Genomic DNA, 21,056 nt, shown 5'->3' on the forward strand with positions numbered 1-21,056 from the left:
CTCATGAATGCTAAGCCAGTGATGTGCCACTGACCTAACTCCCTGACCCCAAGTACCTTATTTTTAGTGTGGAAAATTTTCTTTCTTTTATAGTTCTAAGATTAATTTACTAAATTATTTAGTATATCAGATATTATCAGACTGTTAATTAGGTTTGGGAATTCTATTTGACAGGGAATTATGAGAATTAGTGATTTTTTTATTTTAGTCTCTTAAGAGACCTTTGTAATAGTTTTTCAACTGCAGGTAGATCTGGTAATCCATTCACTTGCCTTCAGTATCTCATCAATTTTTTTTTTCTTTCACTTCCTTGATTGTCTAGCTCAGATTTCTATGGTAAATTAGTATTCATTTTAAAATCACCTGCAACTTCCTTGTCCCTCTCTTTTTATGATATCAATCTAAAAAACTCCGAAACTTCTTATGACATCAGATATTTAAAAATTTTTATTCCAGTATACATGGCTTGAGGTAAAAGCAGTAGTATCTGCATCCTTAAGATTATAGTTCTTGGGTCAGGGACTTTTTCTGGTGAATTTGGTGTGAAAGGAAGTGATGATAGGACCAGTCAGACAGCTGGGAAAAAAGATGGAGGGTGTGAATGTAGAGACAAAAATAAAATTAAAAAAAAATTAGGAAAATTTGTAGGCAAAAATTGTGACAAAGAGAAGGATTAAAAGAAAAAAAAATTAAGAGATTAGGAAATCACAGAACTAATTTTGGAGAATTGGTAGGTGAACAGTAACTGAAGAAATTATAGAAAGAGGCAAAATTTTAATTAGCCAAATAATCTTTAAACATTAACCACAGTATATGGCAAAGACATTATGATCCCACCTTTGACATATGATTTCACGGAATTTAGAAAGTTGCTAAAAGACAAAATTGTGAAAAAAAAAAAACTCCTTTTAGTACCAGGTTTTGGGCAAGTAATTGTAATGCATGTATTTGGTTGGAAGTTATCCAGTGGAAACAGATTGCCACCATATTGACTTGTATGGAATGGTTGGTGGAAATGTAAGTGCAATTTCAAGAAATTTTTAGAAACTAAACGTACTCTACAACTCAACAGTCTGGCTCCTAGGCTCTTTTTCCAAAGGATATGAAAACTTAAATTCATGCAAAAAATCCCTATATGTTATTGTTTATAGCAACTTTGTAATAGTAAAAAAGTGGAAAGAATTAAAAAGTTTTACAACAGTTGAATGGTTAAACAAACTTATAGTTAAACATGTATTCTGTGGATACTACCCAGCAATGTGAAGAAGATAATCATTGATACATGTCAGAAATTGGATGGATTGTGAGCATTAAGCCAAGTGGAAAAAATATCTCAAAAGGGCACTTAACTCTGTGATTTCATTTACATAACATTTTCAAAATGACAAAATTCTGCGGAGGGTATAGAGATTAGTAGTTGTCAGGAGTTAAGGATGTTGCTCTGAGGGTTGTTTATGATTGATCAGTAGCATGAGTGTGCTCTTTATAGAGATGGGAAATTTTGCATCTTGATTATGGTAGGATTTACAGAAATTTATGTAACAAACTGATATATCTACAAGATTAACAGATAAACAAATTGATCATCAAATTATACTATTTAAGATGTAACCATTGGGGAAATATGGAACTTCTTGGTACCATCTTTGTAACTTCTGTAAATCTGCAAATATTTCTTTTTTTTTTAAATTAATTTTTATTGTTGTTTGTTTAAAACATTACATAGTTCTTGATATATCATATTTCACACTTTGATTCAAGTGGGATATGAACTCCCATTTTTACCCCGTATACAGATTGCAGAATCACATCAGTTGCACATCCATTGATTTACATATTGCCATACTAGTGTCTGTTGTATTCTGCTGCCTTTCCTATCCTCTACTATCCCCCCTCCCCCCCTGCAAATATTTCAAAATAGAAAGTTAAGAAAAGGTAATCCTGCTATTTATAGTAAAATGGTAACTTCAAAACTAACACAAAAGTTTTGGTTAAGAGCTATTGAAAGCTTTATGAGTGAGTTAAAACTTTTAAAGACTTTTAAATAAGTAATAGGCAATCTGTTTTCTATATTTCTCACAATATTTTTGGGTTAGGATTGGCTGTAAAAATTTTAATAACATGATATATTGGTGAGAGTTCTAAATAGCGTATGATAAAAGGCAAACAATGCACATTCATATAGTACTGTTTAGAAGAATGAATTATAATCTTCCTTATATGCTAAGGTTATTTTTAGTTATTTCTACTATTTTAATGATAGTACTCTAAAAAATAAATGGATTGAGTTTACAAAGTGTTCTCCTGTGTAAAGAAATATTTTCATTTTGATAATTAGGATTGTAATTAGAATGCTTAATAAACCAAATAGGAAAGATTCTCATTGATCATATTATTAATTTCAAAGACATAAACATTTTCTGTGAATACATCCTATTTTTGTTATAATATTTCTTTATGTTTGAACAGACTTTTCCCCTTCAAAACAATTGAGTTTGTTTAAAAGGAAAAGAGAGCTGGTGATCTTAAAATAGTATGGTTTGCATAAATCATTTGTAATAAAGTTTGGAAGTGTTATAATTGCTAAGTGAAAGCCATTTAAAAAGAAAGGGATAGCATTCTAGGAATTTCTATCAAGAGTCTGGTAGTGTCTGAGGAGTCAGGAAGAAGGCAGGATACTAGAATAAGTCTTGTCTTGAGGTTCAAACCTTGTTGCACTCACAGTTTTAGCTGTCTGCTTAGTATATCGATGTTTATATACTCCTTAGGATTATTTTAAAGATGTTTTCCTATCAAGTTGTTATATGCGTTTAATATAACAAACATTCCTCTAATGTTTGGACTTAGGCCAACTTCCCTTTCTGAATCAAGATACTTTTGGGCATGATGGTTTTTTAGAGGTCATGGATGTATCCTGTTTTGCCTTACTCAGTGCTGGGGGGAAAGGTAGAGTTGCTTTCTCAGCATTTACATGAAGTGGTGTGGTGTTAGCTTGTCTTTAGAGGAGGAGGGATCAGTTGTAGCAAAAAATAAGTAGGTCATGTTCAAAACAGGTTAATCTATAGTAGAAAAAGGTGTAAGGTGTAAACATGCTATTTAAAATATTGTTAATATGGTGATATAATTATGTTGATAAGGGAATGGGTAATAAAATAGCAGAAGACAAGTAGAAAGTGTGCAAATGGTAAATTACAATGTTCAAATTATTTAGAGATATGAATAACTTAATCACATGTGACTAGTTCAAATTGAGATGTGCTATGAATATAAAATACACATTGAATTTTGAAGAAGTAATAATAAAAACAACATAAAATAACCCTCCTCTTCTTTTTTTTTTGTGTTGCTGGGAATAGAACCCAGGGCCTATGTGTGTGCTAGGCAAGCACTCAACTCCTGAGTTCCGTTTTTAACTCCATTGATGATTTTTATATCGACAGTAAGATATTTTAGATATGTTGGGTTAAATAAATCATTAAAAGTAAATTCACATGTGTTTACTTTTTTTGGAATGTGGCTATTAGAAAATTAAAAGTTATGTATATAGCTTATATTTCTTTTGGTCTGAATTACTCTAGAATGTACTATAGGTTAGAGTATGCAATTAGAGTTAGTTATCTTTGTTGGGCAGTAGACTTAAGTCTGGAGGAAGTTGCATTAAGGGAGAGTTGTTTTTATTTTAAACGCTATCTCATTTTTTAAAAATGTTATGAAATTTGATTTAAAAGTACCTCTTTAACAAGGACTGTTGTCTCTACCTTAAAGTATCTGTTGTGGTGTAAATTATATACAAATATTAATCATTGTAAGGAATTTTGTAATTAAAACTAGTAATTATCTTATTCACTGTTTTTTATTTCAGTTTTTTCTTTATCAGAAATAAAGTACTCATTTTTTCTGCTGTTTTTTAGCTTATTGCAGGAGTGACCAGGATACTACCGTTTAGAAGTAATGCCCACAGAAAGCGGAAGTTGTTCAACTGCTCGCCAAGCAAAACAAAAGCGCAAATCACATAGCCTTTCCATACGAAGAACTAACAGCTCAGAACAGGAGAGGACAGGACTACCAAGAGAAATGCTGGAAGGACAGGTAAGTTAACATTGATCAGTACCTTATTTTAAAGATGTTGATCATGTTTATAATGTTATAAATATGGCCAAATACATACAGGCTTCTAAAAAATGGTTTGGGTTATCAAAACTTTATCAAAATTCTCCCCAAATGAATCCACTAAAATTACTGTCAAACACAATAACATACACAGAGATAGAATTAGATTTCTGGGTTAATGTATTGATAATACTTAACAAAAAGAAGTAAGTGTGATAGTACGAATTAGTTTTTATTCTCTGTACAGGTTAATTGACAGTATAGTTTTGCATTTTCTTATCTGGAGAAAAGATCATAGTTTTAGCAATTTTTATTCTCTGAGGAGGTTTTGGGATTAGGTCTTTTTTTTTTTTTAACATTTGAAAAAAATACTTTTAGTTGTAGATGGACACAATACCTTTATTTTATTTGTTTTTTTGTGGTGCTGAGGATCAAACCCAGCCCTCACACGTGCTAGGCAAGTGCCCTATTACTGAACTACAGCCCTAGCACTGTAATTAGTTCTTTTAGTAACTTAATTTGACTTTATCTTTATCTCTGCTATAGTGAGTACACTGTCCTTTGATTAAATGCATTAATACCATATTGATAAATTTTGCTTATATTTTTAGTTTCTTTATAGATGATGCAAATGTTTGAGTTTTTAAAGATTGTTATTGTGAAGTCTAAGGTATGTTAATTATATGAAAATAAATTATTAGAGATATATGTGCTTACGTGTGTGTATATAAATAGTAATTTTATAACTATTCTTTCACAATTATAATTAATTCATTAGACACACTGCTGCAGGAAAATAAGACATCTGAGAAATTGGTTCTTGTGAATATTGGGTCTTGTTAAAACCTTGCTGATAACTTCATGATTGGGATTTCTAGGCTACAGCCTCCAAAAGGGCAGTAGTGTCTACACAGAACCCAACGTAGCTACTGCCATAAAGTAAATAATCAGTGCAAATTTAGCTTTTGTGTGGTTTTCCGTCAGTTTTCTTGGGGGATTGGTTCCAGGACCCCCCAAGAATGTCAAAATACATGGTCCTTTATTTGCATGTAACCTTCTGTATACTTTAATAAATCATCTCTCCATGACTTAACTAAGACAATGTAGATACTATGTAAATAGTCGTTACACTGTGTTGTTTAGAAAATAATGACAAGGAAAAAAGAGTCTGTATATATTCTATACACATGCATTTTTTTTTTTTTTTTTTCTATTCAGATGGTTTTTATCTGTAGTTGTTTGAATCCAGGGTTGTAGAACTTGCAGATGTGGAGGGTCAACTATGCCAAGTTCTATTTTCCATAAAAAATGATTATATTTTAATGTAATGATGGAAATAAAAATCATAAAAATAACTTTAGTATTTTATTGTATAACTTTGCTAGAACTACTGTAACAGAGTACCACAAACTAGGTGGTTTAAACAACAGAAATTTATTTTCTCACAATTCTGGAGACTGAAATCTTAGGTCAAGCTGTAGAGAGGATTGTTTTCTCTTGTAGCCTCTATACTTGGCTTATAGATAACTACCTTTTTCTTGTGACCTTGTGTGGTCTTTCCTCACTGCATGTCCTAATCTCCTTTTTTTTTTTTTATAAGGACACCAATCATAATGGATTAGAGGCCACTTTTGTGATTGCATTTTAACTTAGTTACTTCTGTAAACCCCCCCCCCCCTTTTTTTTTTTTAAGACTCCACCTTGAAATATTGTCACATTCTGAGGTCCTTAGGCTTGGAGCTTTGGCATATGAATTTTGGGGGACATAATTCAGCCATTTAAGAGAGTGAAACCAGAGCCAAGTAGGAGAATTTCTGTGATGGTGGAAATGTTCTGTGTGTTATTTTATAAGGGAGTAACAACGCTAACTGTGACTGTAGGGTACTTGAAAAATGGCTGGTGTGATTTAGAACCTGAAATTTTACTTTTTAAAAAATTTTAATGATTTTACATTGACGTTTGCAGTCAAATTGAGCTGGTGGCTACTATATTGGACAGTGCAGGTAAACAGTCTAATATAATTTAAAAAAAAATTTTTTTTGGTTTACTTACACTTTTAGCAGTGAGAATTCTGCAACTTCTTGCTGGTATATTCTAGTTACTTTCCACACAGGGTAAATATAAATGCGTTCTTTTCCTGGCCTTCTTGTCTTCCATTATGATGTAATACAAGGAGATAATTGCATATCACAGTAACGCTTATGAAGATAATTCAGAATTCTGCAAGCTGAACAACTTAGTCCTCTATTGCTCTATGGCCTTCTTTGTGTCTCTCACCTAGACACTACTTATTTGTTGAATAAGTGCCAGTAATTTGGAGTGGGACCAACCAGCGTGTTCTGTTAGTGACCAGTGTAAGGTGCTCTACCTTCCTTTTGCAGCAGGAGGGTAGAGAGTGATGTGTTTGGTGCATGCAGTAGGCATGGTAGGTAAAAGTAGAATGATTAGAACATAGAGCTGTTGATTGCCAGTAAATTGAATTGTAGATGTAATCACTGTCTAGGCAACTTATGTAATAATGCCCTTTCAGTTGTAGGAGAGCAGAATAAAAAAAAAGTGAAGATTAGTCTGAATGAGATATTAGGTTTTATTTTCTACATATTAGATTTGTAAATCAGAAGTATTTTAGAAGGCAGTGATTTGTGTGCTTTCTAATCTATGGGAGTCTTGTCATTACGGAGGTCTACTGAGTCTCTGTCTTTACCTACCTGTATGCCACATTGCCCGTGGCTTGAAGAGCTACTTTTTGCATATCTGTACTACGTTTTCAGGTGTATGTCAGTGTTGATATGATAAAGTGCAAATTCATTTAAAAGCTTTACTTAATCATAGTAGCTTTCCTGTCTTGAATTTTCTCAGTTGGGGCCAAAAGTTGAACACCTATTTCAAGGATTGTGATATTAAATAGCACAAAAAAAGAACTGATAAAATGCGGTTAATGATTTGTTTACCAAAATGCATCTCAGCCTTGTTTTCTCTACCAATTGCTTTTATATTAAGAGGTATTTGATATTCAAGGAAATTGTGCATAAAGGTTTTAAAATATTATGGGTATAGGCGAGTAGAAATTGGTGTATGTAAAATAGATATGGCCTTGAATGGGAGTCAGAATGGCTTCTCTAAGGTAACATTTGGGAGGAGAGACTGTTCCAGCAGAGGAAGTGAGTGGAATACACAGAGACCTTGAGGCAGGTCAAATAAATATTAAATGCACTTCTCAGCTCAGTACAAGCTCATGTTTTGTATTTTGTGGTTATTGGGATTTCCTCTTTTGATGGTTTAGTTTACATTTCCATTGTAATTTTAAGTTTTTTTTCATGTTCTTTATCTATATTTTAGAGGGATGTTGAGATTACCAGTTCTGCCAGATTCAAATTTTAAGTTAGTGGCTTTACATGTAAATATTTTTAAGTGTTTTACAAAATTTATATGAGAAATATATGATTAATACGAAACTCATATTGCTAAAATGTTATCATTTTATCTAAAATTTATCTTCCTAAAGTGTTAACCTGAGCCAGACACGTTGGTACATGTCCATAATCCCAGCAGAGGAATTAGAGGCTCAGGCAGGAGAATCTTGAGTTCAGAGCCAGCCTCAGCAACTTAGGCTAAACAATTCAATGCGACCCTGTCTCTTAATAAAAGTATAAAAAAGCACTGGGGATGTGGCTTAGTGTTTAAGCGCCTCTGGGTTCAATCCCTGGTACAAAACAAAACCAAACAAAAAGTTAACCCAAGAAGGAATTTTATTAAACAGCATATCTTTTGTAAAAATTTGTAACTGATGTATTTACTAAAATCTGTGCTATACATAAATTTGAGAAGTTTCTTGGAAAATCACACTGATAGTGGTTAAATATTGGAACATTATTTTAGAAATATTTCTTGAGAATTTTTGGAGGGGAATTATTCTTGAATGCTGGGATGAGTGGAGGACCCTTATAGGCTCTACCCCTGGAGACTATAGTGTAGACGATATCCAACAATTTTCTACTTATTAGCAATGTTCAGGAAAAGTAAATGCTTTGTATACTTAACTTGGTGTCTACGATGCTGCTCACTCATTTGTCCCTACTCAAAATTCAGCTGAGATGTTGCTTCTTCCCATTGCCTTCCCTTGACTTTTAGACAGAGACTGGAGTTGTGAGAGAAGATATGCAAAGGCATGAAGAATGTGGCCCAACTGGGAACTTAAAAGTTAATGTTTTCAATTAACTAATAGACATTTTGCTCTTATAGGTGAGATTTTCCTTTTTTCCCTCTTCGTAACAGTCCTTTAGGAATTAAGTAGTTATAGGACATACCTAGTTGATTTTGCTTGAAGTACAATGGATGTTAATGAGATGATAAAGCACGTATTAAAATACATTGATAATAGCATATGTTAGAGCTTAAAGGCTGTTTGTAATATAATTTCACCTATGGGTATTGCCTTCTCTACAAATTTGGAAGATTTTTGAATAGGTAGGCTTTTATCTTGTAAAAGAAAAATTACGTTATTTTGAAGAAGCAATTGTTTTTAAATCTTATATTACCCTATATAGCCATTTATACAATTTGATTATTGTTTTCTCTGTGGAAATTTGAAGCTTTTTTAATTTTTTGTTGCTGGGGATTGAATGGTGCCTCGTGCATGCTAAACATGCACACTACCACTGAGCAACACTTTAAAATTTGTAAACATGTTATGTATAAGAAATAGAATTCAATATTATATAAAATAAGAGTTTAGGATAAAAGATATTTACTTTGAAAAAAGTATGTTGGTACTTGGTATTAGAGTTTCACATTCATTCATTCATTCATTCATTCATTTATTTTAAAATCTTTCTCTTCTACAGGATTCTAAATTACCTTCCTCAGTTCGCACCACACTTCTGGAACTGTTTGGTCAAATAGAAAGAGAATTTGAAAACCTTTATATTGAAAACTTAGAATGTGAGTATCTCTTAATACACTTTTAAAAATATATTTTTCTAGTGTAGATGGACATAATACTTTTTAAAAAATTTTTATTTTATTCTTTTTAGTTGTAGTTGGACACAATTCCTTTATTTTATTTATTTTTATGTGGTGCTGAGGATTGAACCCAGCACCTCTCATGTGCTAGGTTAGCGCTCTACTGCTGAGCCACAACCCCACCCCACCTTTATTTTAGTCATTTATTTTTATGTGTTGCTAAGGATTGAACTCAGTGCCTCGCATGTGCTAGGCAAGTGCTCTACCACCGAGCTACAATCCCAGCCCCTTAATACACTTTTATAATTTTGTACCTGTGTGTAGAAATCTTGAGAGTAAAATTTGTGGATAGGTGTTCATCACTGTATTAATTTTCTATTCTACTATAACAAACAGTGGCTTAAAATAACACAAATTTATTGTCTTAGAGTCATATAGGTTTGACATGATTCTCACTAATGTCAAGGTCTTGGCAGAGCTGTGTTCTCATCTGAAGGCTCTAGGGATGAATATTTCCTATTTGTTGGTGTGTGACAGGATGCAGTTCCCTTGCCATACTACTTGGCTCACAGGACCTCCTCCCTCCCTTAGTGATGGAATCTCTTGTTGTCTGTCTGACCCAGCCTTCTGCATGTCCTCCATTCATAAAGATGTGTTCAGATTGAGCCCTCTGGCCCGTTTTTCAGCCTACTATATCAATCTAAGTTGTAATTTCATAAGAAATAAATGCATTTTATTTTTCCTCACCAAGTATACTGTAAATTGAGATGACTTTGATGCATGTTTTTACTATACCATCATTTATAAATTTCCTAAAATGCATATAGTAACTAACCTATTAAACATAAATCACATAAATTTTTAATTAGCTTGACTTTATCTTTTCATTTTTAGTTTGGAAGTAATGTCTACATATACTTACAAAATATCAATAGAAAGAGAAAAAAAATATCTGCCATTTTCCTTGACCTTATTGAACTTTTTGAAGGAAACTGTGTTTTGCATTTTTCACTTTTAATTCTTCTGTGATTATTTCTGTAAACATATGTAATTTACTTCTAGTTTTAGATCTGCACAGGGAAGGCTGATTGCAATAATGCTTCATTATGAAATGTTAGGAACTAAACTTCATAGAGTTTATGTTTATAAATTTTTATTATGCCAGTATAACTATTATTCATTCTTTCATGTTTATCTACAACTTGATTCCAAAAATGAAATATTAACACGCTGCATTTGTATTATTAAAATGTTGTTCACTTTATAACTAAATAACTGATTAGATAAGTAGTGAGAATATAATCCTGTGTCACTCAGATTTTGCTGTTGGAAAATATATAAAGTTTTAATACTGGATTTTTCTTTTTTTAAAATTTTTTAAAATTCACGTTGAAAATTTGTAGAGGAAAAGTGATTCCAAGTAGGCGCCACGTACGGCATCTTAATTCTAAGAGTTTTTTTTTGTTTGTCTGATTTTTAGCATAGAGTTTTAGCACTCAACTCAAATTAATGAGTTTCCATTGTGATCTAAGGCCTTATGTATTTTATGAATTCATGTAGTTTGTTCAAGAAACTATAGGATTATGTGGGCATGGTGACACCTGCTATAATTCTAGCTATGGGAGGCTGAGGCAGAGGAGCGCAAGTTCAAGGCCAGCCTGGGCAACTTAGTGAGACCCTGTTTCAAAATAAAATAGAAAAAGGGACTGGGTTGTTCAGTGTTATAGTGCTTGCCTAGCATGCACAAGGCCATGGGTTCACTCCCCAAACCATAAAACAAACTCTATGATTACAAATTACTGAGACTGAAAGGCACTTTGAGTTTGCATTGTGTAGCACTTCTAGTTTTGGTGGCTCCTTACTATCCTTAAGATAAAGTTCAAGTTGTTCCGATAGGGTGTGGTATAGAGCCTTCAGCCCTTAGCTTAGTTTTGACCTTACCAGTTTCCTCATAGAGTCCTAGGAGGCTGCATTGTGTTGTGGCAAGGATGTAGGTTATTGAGATGTGGACCAGGTGTATCACGTCAGTAGCTTTGTGTCCTTAAACTTGTTGCTTCCCTGGCCTAGTCTCTTCTCTGCTCCCCAGGATGAATAAAAGTGTGGTCATGTAGGTCTGCTCTTGAGGATCCATATTTCTTTCTTTTTTCTTTGCTTATCCTGTTCTTTATTCCTGGAGTCCTACCTTTTAAATGTCCTAACACCCCATTATGCTGTAATTCCTAGTTCTTAAGGAACTTTAATATTTCTTATATGTGATTGTTACTTGGAGATTATGTGGTGTTATACACCATTAATTACATATTGTTGTGTTTTTTCCTCATTTGCTGTGTCTTCAAGTAGACTATTTCATTAAATTTCAGACAGTATCATAATAATATTTTTAAGTATACAGAAAAAAGCACAAAGGAATTATGTTGAATTGCAGGTACTCTGCTGGGAGACCCTTAAGAGTCGTGTCTTCATGGGGTAGCAAGAGTGCAAGAGATTTATTTTATTTTATTTTGTTTTTGGTACCAGGGATTAAACAGGGATGCTTAACCACTGAGCAAATTTCCAGTCTTTTTTATTTTTTGAGACACGGTCTCTCACTAAGTTGCTTAGGGACTTGCTAAGTTGCTGAGACTGACCTTGAACTTGTGATCCTTCTGCCTCAGCCTCCCAAGTTGCTGGAATTAAGGTGTCCACCACCACACCTGCCTGAGCTTTTATTTTTGGACTGGTATCTGGAATAATGTCTTGAGATATTGGAAATTTGTGATCTTGCTTTTTTAGTATTATTTCTTTGTTTAGACAACAATAACATGTAAGATTTTTATGTGTACAAGTTTTAGATGTGGTGAACATTTAAACATAAAAAAATTTTACACTTTTGAAAATTTTTTTTTCATTCTTAGTGCGGAGAGAAATTGATACTCTTAATGAACGTTTAGCTGCTGAAGGACAAGCGATTGATGGAGCAGAACTGAGTAAGGGCCAGCTCAAAACAAAAGGTAAGGTGAATGTTCCTCTGAAGTATTCTCTTACAGATCATTTACCAAGGAAATTTGGAATTTAGTGAAGGATACTAACTCACTTGCTTTTTGCTCTCAACAAAACTTTAGAAAAATATGTAATTCAGGTGTGGTCTAGATGAATAAACCAGGGTGCTTGGGTCCTTGTTCCATCTCCTCTCTCAGATCCATTTCATCATGGGCAAACAGGCCCTTCTGCTTTCACTTTCTTTCTGTGTAAGACAAAGATCCACTTTGCAATGCTGTGGTCCTTGGGTGGTTTGATTGTATTTGATTGTTGATTCTCTGTCTCTACAGCCAGTCACAGTACCAGTCAGCTTTCTCAGAAACTAAAGACCACTTACAAGGCTTCAACCAGCAAGGTATGCAGAGCTCTGGCTCTCGAACCAGTCATGTGGTGTTTAAGGTGTGCAGATGTGTACTTTAAATTGCATATTTTCCAATTAGAAATGTGTAATAGAAAAAGATAAATGTTTGGTTTCTAGGAAAACTTAATCTTTTAAAGAATATCATGTTAAGAGACTAAAGAAAGTAGACACATAGACACTGAGTTACACTAATATTTACTGAGATCAATATGTTATATATTAGTAAATATATTGTCTGTAGAGGAAAAATATATTTTCTGTTTTTAATTGGCTTGACATAAAGGCTCTGAGTTGGAGAAAGCAAATAAATAGATATAAGATAATTAAAATTATGTTTGGGCTAAAGTTACCATTATCTTTTAAAAAATCTTGTATGAGAAAGATGAGGAAGTAAAGGTCTGTCTCTGAGGCAAATAAAGGGCATAAGTTCAGGGAATTTAGCTTTTAAAGTATTTTGTGCTGATGTTGAAATGGTAAGGATTTAATTGTTTGGAAGTCACTGTCTATGATGAAGCAATGTTTGAGGTAATTTTGTGTGCATCTCTGGTTGCGAGTATTTTGAGTGTGTAAGATAAATTACCTACTCATGGTGAATGTACATTCCTTTGGCTAACCCTGAGGGGAAAAGTTGAAATTTGCTATGATTGCATAGTTAATTACTGTTAGCTTTTTATTTTTCCAATTTATTCTCTGAACTTAAAGTTATATGGCATGACATCTACAGTGACATTACTTATAATGAATAGGGAAAAATCAGTGTTTCTATTATTTCTTCTTATTTAGAAGTTTTTGGTAATTATTGTTTAAAAGAGAATAGTGTTGCTGACATTTTCTACTCTTTGCTTTGATAGCACCTAGAATGTAAGTTGCTAATTTTTGTTTTTCTTGGGGGGTCTTATATTATCTAGCCCTCATTGTTTTGAAATTTTTAATAAATTTAACCTTTTCTTCAAAATAAAGTGTGAAATTATGTTTTTCCTCATTTGATCTCTTGTTGCATTATCTTGAATGACTTTGCTTATTCTGGTGCTTAACAGTTGTATGTATAAAATGTGCAATCTTAGAATTCTAAAACTTTCTGATTGTTTCTGAAGTAGAGGAAGAAATAATCATAAAAAATTATCCTTTACCATGAGCAATAAAAAATAAGGTTTGGACAAAGGTAAGGATATGTACAATAATACTCTGCTTTAAAAAATATATTGGAGTTATTTAGAGACTTAGTCATTTTAGGACTAGAAATTCATATGAATTTATAAGAAACATACTAATGATTTTTAATAGCATTTGCACACTGTGTACTCATCTTAAGAAATAACATTATCTGAAAATTGAAGAAATAATTTGGTAACAGAATATATTCTGATTTGTACTACAGCATGGATTCTTGGTATTAAAGCTAAGCATGAATACAACAAGAAAAATGCTACAATCTAGATTCATTACTTTCCTTCCTTCTGACTCAGAGCCATGAAAGGCAAGTAGCATGTTTGGTGAGATAGTGGGAACACAAGTGTATTAAGTAAACCCAGAAGAGGTTTTTCCCCTTCCTGGGTGGCTAATGGTATATTTCTAATGCTACATTGGGAGGGAGGTAAGATAGTCTAACCTGCAAACTACTTTAAAGAACCTTGTGAAATTGTTAGCTAGTATTTTTATAAAGTATCTTTCATTGTAGAAATAAATAAATAAAAAAAAAACCAAACCCTTTCTGATTTTTTTCAAAAGTGCTTTAGATTGCATCTTAGTTGAAATGATTTAGGATAATAGGCCTAAGCATCATTTAGTTGCTATTCTGCTGCTTTACTGTAAAGTTTGAATGTTTCTTCTAAGTAATTCAGTCTGTTTTGTTGCCTCTTTTTGATTGTAACTAAGTCAATGTTTTAAAGAAAGAGTTAAAGTTAATAGATGGTCAAAATATTGTGGGCATTTTGGAAAGATACACATGAGATGATGTTACAATATTCATAAACAGCACATTATCTTGTGCTTACAACATTAAGAATATAGTTGGACTCTCATGGTGGTAGTGATAAACCCTCTGTTCTTATTGTAGGAAGGGGATAAGTGAAAAATGTGGTTTCTTATAATACTATTATTTATATTAGAAATGGTGAGAGAGTTGGAAAATGAAATTTACTACAGGTTACTATGGGGAAAGTTGTATGTGGTCTTTAACTTCACTCTCTACTAAAATATTGTGATATTTGGTATTTATAGGACATTTTATGTAAGCAAAAACACTTTGTTAAATTGTGGAGAGATCATTTTGCTGGATTAAATAGGTAACAACTCTCAGAAAGAAATGAAATTAAGCAGGTCCTTTTATATTATCTGTCAAATTTAAACTAACTCAGACGGAATCTGTATATTATTGGTAAAAATGCCAGATTCTTCCTCAAGTATTTTGCTTTAGTCTTTCACTGTATCAGGGAAATACTTTGAATGGCACATACCTGAATTGATGTAACAATGGATTGTGCATTTTTGTGTTTATTTAAGAATAAATTCAAGCACAATTTTTAGGACTTTGCTAAACTACTGTTGAAGTTGTATGATGCCATCAATTTTTGACTTTCACTTGGTTTTATGGTTTCATTATTCTGAATAATCTACAATATTCTGATTTATTTAAAAGCTAAGAAGGTTTTCTTTTATCTAAGAGCACTTTAAAAACCAAATTTCAAAGACATCTTTTTTAGTTTCTTTCTCACTCATTTTATTTTTCCTATAAGAGGAAACGAGAATTGTTTGTTGTATGTCATTATATGAGATAATATCTTCCTACGTGTGTACCTCATTGTCTCTATTGTTTTCATGTTTGACTCCCATTAGACTGTGCGCTTCCAAAAGGCCAGGAGACCATGTGTTGTTCAGCTCTGTTCCTCCATCTAGTCCAGTGCCTGGCTTTGAGCAAATGCTCAATAAACAATTTAAAACAAACCTGCTCATCTGTTAAAAGTGTCGTCTTTTGTTCCTCTCCCAGCACAGGCTCTTTTTTCCCTTCTGATAAAATATGATTGGTGTAAATGATCAAAAACAGAAAGAAAAAATGAAAGATTTTCATGGAGCACAATAATATTAATGGTTCGGGGAATTCTTCCTTTTTCATGTCTGGTTGGCTAGCTAGCTCTTTGTTTTTTTTTTTAAATAATTTGGAAATTTTGTCTGATGTTTCATATTTGTGGAAGAGTGACTTAAAATGCCTACCTACGCCTTTCTTCTGTAGTAAGAATTACTTACCTGACTCCAGTGAAGTGGGGAAGTCTTCCTTCTCTGTGATACCCAGCTGAACGAGCCTGACTTACTATGCAAGGCGTTTCAGTTCTGTCCATGCTTTTGTTGTGTTCCTTTAGTGTTTACAATATGTGATTAAGTGATCTATGCTTTTTTTCAAGAGATTATTTTTGTTTTTTCCTTTGTAACTTAGAAAAATTCACTTCAGTAAATGTTTAAAAATGCTCCTTCCCCTCTTAATTTTAGATTGTCTCCAGCTTTAAGACTACCACATCAAGGGCTGTTTGCCAGCTTGTAAAGGAGTATATCGGCCACAGGGATGGAATCTGGGATGTCAGTGTTGCAAGGACACAGCCAGTGGTGCTTGGGACCGCCTCTGCTGGTGAGTTGCACCCTGATCCATTTGGCTTATCGAGATGTGACTTTGCTTGCAAATTGACTGAGGTAGGTGACTGTCTGGGATCAGTGGCCTTTTTATGTTCAATGGGTAGAATGACAGCCAATGGTGGACTTGAATTTCTGAGGAAGGAAATACTTGAATTTAACTTAGTCATGTTAAAGAATCAATATTCACTTATGGCTGCTACATAAGTGGGGTATTTTAAAAATGTTAGATATTTTTTGTTTGACTTTGTTCCTGTTATTCATAGCCAGATATATTTCTGATTTGTAGATAGATTTGACATTTCTTTTTTTTTCCACTAGTGAAGTAGAGCTCAGGGAAATGTACATTATTTAGGGAGCTTAGCTGGCAGTGGAGACACCAGTCTCCACTCTGTGTGAATCATGGGGGTAGGGTGTTAGAGAGAGACTTCTTTCTTCTCACTATACCAAGAGACTTTATGGAAAGCTAAGGTGGTGGTATAGGTATAACATAGTAGCCCTTCAGATAAAAATTGCCAAAATTTAAAATGGTACTCAGTTTTTTGAAAATGATTTTCCAGCATGTGAGAATTTAATACTCACTAGACTTTTTTTTTAGTTTTATTGAATGCATTACAATTCTTATTACACATATAGAGTGCAATTTTCATATCTTTGTGTATAGAGTATGTTCACACCAATTCATGCCTTTATTATACATGTACTTTTTTTGCGCTACAATTCTTATTACACATATATACCACAATTTTTCATAACTCTTTGTATATAAAGTAGGTTGACACCCAATTTGTGTCTTCATATATGTACTTTGGATAATGATGTTCATCACATTCCACCGTCCTTGCTAATCCCCTGCCCCCTCCCTTTTCTTCCCACCCCTCTTCCCTATCTAGAATTCATCTAATCCTCCCATGCTCCCTCTCCCTACTCCACTATGAGTCAGCCCCCTTATAGCAGAGAAAACATTTGGCATTTGTTTTTTTGGGATTGGCTAACTTTACTTAGCATTATCTTCTCCAACACCATCCATTTACCTGCAGATGCCATCATTTTATTCTCTTTTAATGCTGAGTAAAATTCCTTTGTGTATATATGCCACATTTTTTTTTTTAATCCATTCATCCACTAGGACATCTAGGTTAGCTCCACAGTTTAGCTATTGTGAATTGTGCTGCTATAAACATTGATGTGGCTGTGTCCCTGTAGTATGCTGTTTTTAAGTCATTTGGATATAGTCTGGGGAGAGGGATAGCTGGGTCAAATGGTGGTTCCATTCCCAGATTTCCAAGGAATCTCCATATTTCTTTCCATATCGGCGGTACCAATTTGCAGTCCTATCAGCAGTGTATGAGTGTACCTTTTTCCCTACATTCTCACCAACACTTATTATTGTTTGTCTTCATAATAGCTGCCATTCTGACTGGAGTGAGATGATATCTTAGAGTAGTTTTGATTTGCATTTCTCTGACTTTACTTTTTAAAGGTAAAATAGAACATGATATACTTGTTATATCAGTGAAGAAAAGTTCTATCTCTTATTTCATACATGAGCACTTCAGGTTGCTTTCGAAATTACAAATAAAACATGAAAAGATACTAATATTTCTGAAATATTATTTGGAGAATTGGCATTTATCAGATTTTTCTTAAAAATTTTTTCCCCCACTCTTAATGCATCTAAGATAAAAGACCCAAAGGAATATTTTTTTGTGTCAAACAAACTAACTAGACTTGGATGCTGTTTGAATTTTAATATTGAAAGATATTTTGAAAAATTTCAATATCTCCATAAAATAATGAAACCACATAGGACTGGAAATGGTTCTCAGTGTTAGAGAGCTTGCTTAGCATGCACACGGCCCTGGGTTCTTTATCAGCTCTGTAAAGAAAAGGAAAACTAATGAAACTGTGTGCAGTCAGTATAGATTAGGAACCTTTTTTTTTTTTTTTTAGATCCATAGAATATTCTGGAGTAGTAGAGTCATTTTTATGTATCTTATGTTTTTTTTTTTTGTTTTTTTTTTTTTTACAAAAAGATTGTAAAATTGATGATGGCTATGTTATGACACTTTTATTTTGATCTTGCAGATCACACAGCTTTGCTATGGAGCATAGAGACAGGGAAATGCCTTGTCAAATATACAGGCCACGTGGGTTCAGGTAAGCATTTACCTAAATGAGCAGTGTCACTAGAAGCTATTTCCTTTTGGATTTATTTTTTTAAATCTTTCATGATAAAGTCAAATAGAAAGTTATGTATTTGACAGAAAGTTTTACTATTTTGGTTGTCAGGGACATTGTGGTATATTGAGACTATGAAAAATATTGTGCCTTTAGCTTGGTTGGACTTAATTAAGGGAAAAGATTAGCTCCCTAAACAAAGCACATGTCGTATATTAGTCTACATTTTATCTGATATTGTGTATAAACCATAAGTAGGAAATTTTGTAATTGGTTTAATATATGCATTTTTACAAAATATGTATCTGTTTTAGAAGTTTGCTTTTAATGTAATGATATTTTGGATATATTCAGGCTAAATAAAGGATACACCTTATTTTATTGTGCTTCGTGTCTGTAGTTAATGCTATCTACAATAGCTCTTTTCTGCCTTTTCAGTTTTACCCGGGCATGAACCAGTGTCCCAACCAAATTTAATTCTCACTTTTCTCCAAAATGCCCTTTGAGTTTCTTTTTAACTTAGAATGCCCTCATTGCTAGCCTCTATCAGAGGCAGGCTGCCACTCACTCACCACCTTTGCCAGCTGACACTGTACCCTTAATCTTTGTAGAGACTATAGAGCCAGAGTTATCATTGCCTTTAGCTTGTACAAAGTTACACACTTGGGTTTGTTTGGGTGCCTTTCTGTCCACTTCAGTAGTCCCATCCAGGCCAGGGCTCCAAGTGAGCTGCCCTTATCTCTTCCCTTTGTAGGATCTTTTATTTTTCAGCTCTTCCTCTTGTCACCTGTGTCTTCTGTCTCTTGCCGTGGGCTTTTCCTTCTCAGCATATAGACAGGCTCATACCTTTCCCATAGTGAACATCTACTCTCCATGTTGCTTCCTTATCTGTTTTCCTTTCCACCTTCTATCCTACATACTACATCTGTGGCACTATTGCATGGCCTGCAATTTTCTTATACAATGCCTGGATATATATAATAGATGCTCAAAATATAACACAACTCTGGTAAAAGAATGAGTATGGTATTCTGTTTCTGTGTCTTCAACTCAAATTCATTCCTTAAATATATTTGTTTATTTCTAGCAGATACATTACTTAAATTTATTACTTAAAAGCTATATACACTTTTTAACATCTCTTTCCCCCAGTTATCTGTATTTTAATGTTGAGATTAAAAATATCTTCTAGCATTTTTCATTTAGTTTCTTAGAAAAGTAATTCTAATGGCATAGCTACAAAATTTCGTTGGAAGAGATAACTGATTGAGGTGTGGTACTCCCACTAAATTCTGTGTAAGGGACTGCACTTTCTTTATGAGATGTGGAAGTGAGGGTTTGACCTCCCCAGAGCGACTTGTGTTCAGCTCTTTTTTGACTGACTAGCAATGGTTTTAGTCAGTTGTAAGACATAGGATTTATTTGAGGAGAGAATCCTAAGTGGGTGGGCAGGCTCAGGATTGCTTTAGGAGCTGAGCAGTGCTATTAAGTTGACTGTGGCCTCAGTTATTGTCCTTGTGCTTGCTGTCTTGTTAACCACCCATTGAGATATCTCATCTGCAGTCAAGAAAGAAAGCATGGGAGTGAGGTGCTGAGATTCTTTTTTGGCTTCAACTACTTTTTTAAGAAAACGAGAGCTTCCTCAGAAAACCTTCATTGAACTACCCTTTTTATGTTGTTGATCTCTCGAATAAGAAAAAGTAAAGGTTATCATCACAGTTTAACCCAGTTCTTTCCCTGGATTGGGGGAGTTCACTCATGGTCTCCATTTGTCTTGAATTGATTGGGATTCTGTGTGCTGGGAAGGAGAACAGGGTGGGGCCTGTCAGTTAGGGACCAGTAGGCATCGTCTGCACACTGGAGTTTGTCTTTGCCTGTTGTCACAATGATGTTTCTTTTTTCACCCTGATTTATTTTTAGCTCTAAATAATTCCCTGTTTGTAAAAAGAAATAGATTATTGATGTTCTTTTTTTGTGTGTTTCCTATATTTAGCAATCTGGTAGTCTAACACATTTATTTATAATTTAATTGAGTGAGAGGATTTAATATTGAACTATCATAGTGCTTTTAATTTTTAATTTTAGCTTTGCAAATATATATGTGGCTAATAAGTACTGATGAATTGTTTTGTTACTTTAAATTTGTATTTATAATATTTTTATTTTTCAGTAAATTCTATAAAATTTCATCCCTCAGAGCAGTTGGCTCTAACTGGTATGTTGATTTTTTTTTCTCTTTAATTGAACAAAATTATTGATAATAGTAAAACAACTATAAATATTCTTTTATTGGTAGCATCTGAATTATCCATGGCTTTTATGAAAGTTAGGCATTTTATGAGTTAAATGAGAAATGAATAAAGAGTAGTACTTTTAAAAACCAGTAGTGGATCACAGATTGGAATTACTTGAATTTATTGTGAGATTAAAATTAGTTCGTATTCTTTTTTTTTTTTTTCCTTTTCTCCTCCTCTCCTTCCTCTTCCCTCTCTCTGTTTGGCAGAACTGGAGATTGACTTCTAAGGATACTCTACCACTGAGCTATATTCCCCAATTTTTTATTTTTATTTTGCACATTTTGAGGTAGGATCTTGTTCAATTGCTCAGGCTGGCCTTAAACTTGGGATTCTCCTGCCTCGGCCCCTGCAGTAGCTGGAATTATAGGTGTATACTACTGTGCTGTGCTTCAATTTGTAATCTTCTTGAAGTCTTTTTTATAAAGCATTTTATTATTGCCTATGATAATTTACAGTAAATTGTAATATATATATATATTTTGAAACCCTGTGATTACTGCTGTATT

The 21,056-nt window shown here is 33.5% G+C and overlaps 1 protein-coding gene across 2 annotated transcripts in view; it reads left to right on the plus strand.

The window, feature by feature from the left end:
• Positions 1–21,056, plus strand: part of Wdr37 (WD repeat domain 37) — a 71,497-nt gene that overhangs the window by 11,804 nt on the left and 38,637 nt on the right. For both annotated transcript variants that reach the window (XM_076831798.1, XM_076831797.1), the window contains 7 exons: positions 3,912–4,089; positions 8,955–9,051; positions 11,967–12,062; positions 12,381–12,445; positions 15,935–16,070; positions 18,161–18,232; positions 20,424–20,468. In XM_076831798.1, the coding sequence (XP_076687913.1) occupies positions 3,952–4,089; positions 8,955–9,051; positions 11,967–12,062; positions 12,381–12,445; positions 15,935–16,070; positions 18,161–18,232; positions 20,424–20,468 (649 nt within the window). In that variant the 5' untranslated portion in view covers positions 3,912–3,951. The remainder of the gene's footprint in view (positions 1–3,911; positions 4,090–8,954; positions 9,052–11,966; positions 12,063–12,380; positions 12,446–15,934; positions 16,071–18,160; positions 18,233–20,423; positions 20,469–21,056) is intronic.

This window comes from Callospermophilus lateralis, chromosome 13 (assembly GCF_048772815.1).
Source record: "Callospermophilus lateralis isolate mCalLat2 chromosome 13, mCalLat2.hap1, whole genome shotgun sequence".
NCBI lineage: Eukaryota > Metazoa > Chordata > Mammalia > Rodentia > Sciuridae > Callospermophilus > Callospermophilus lateralis.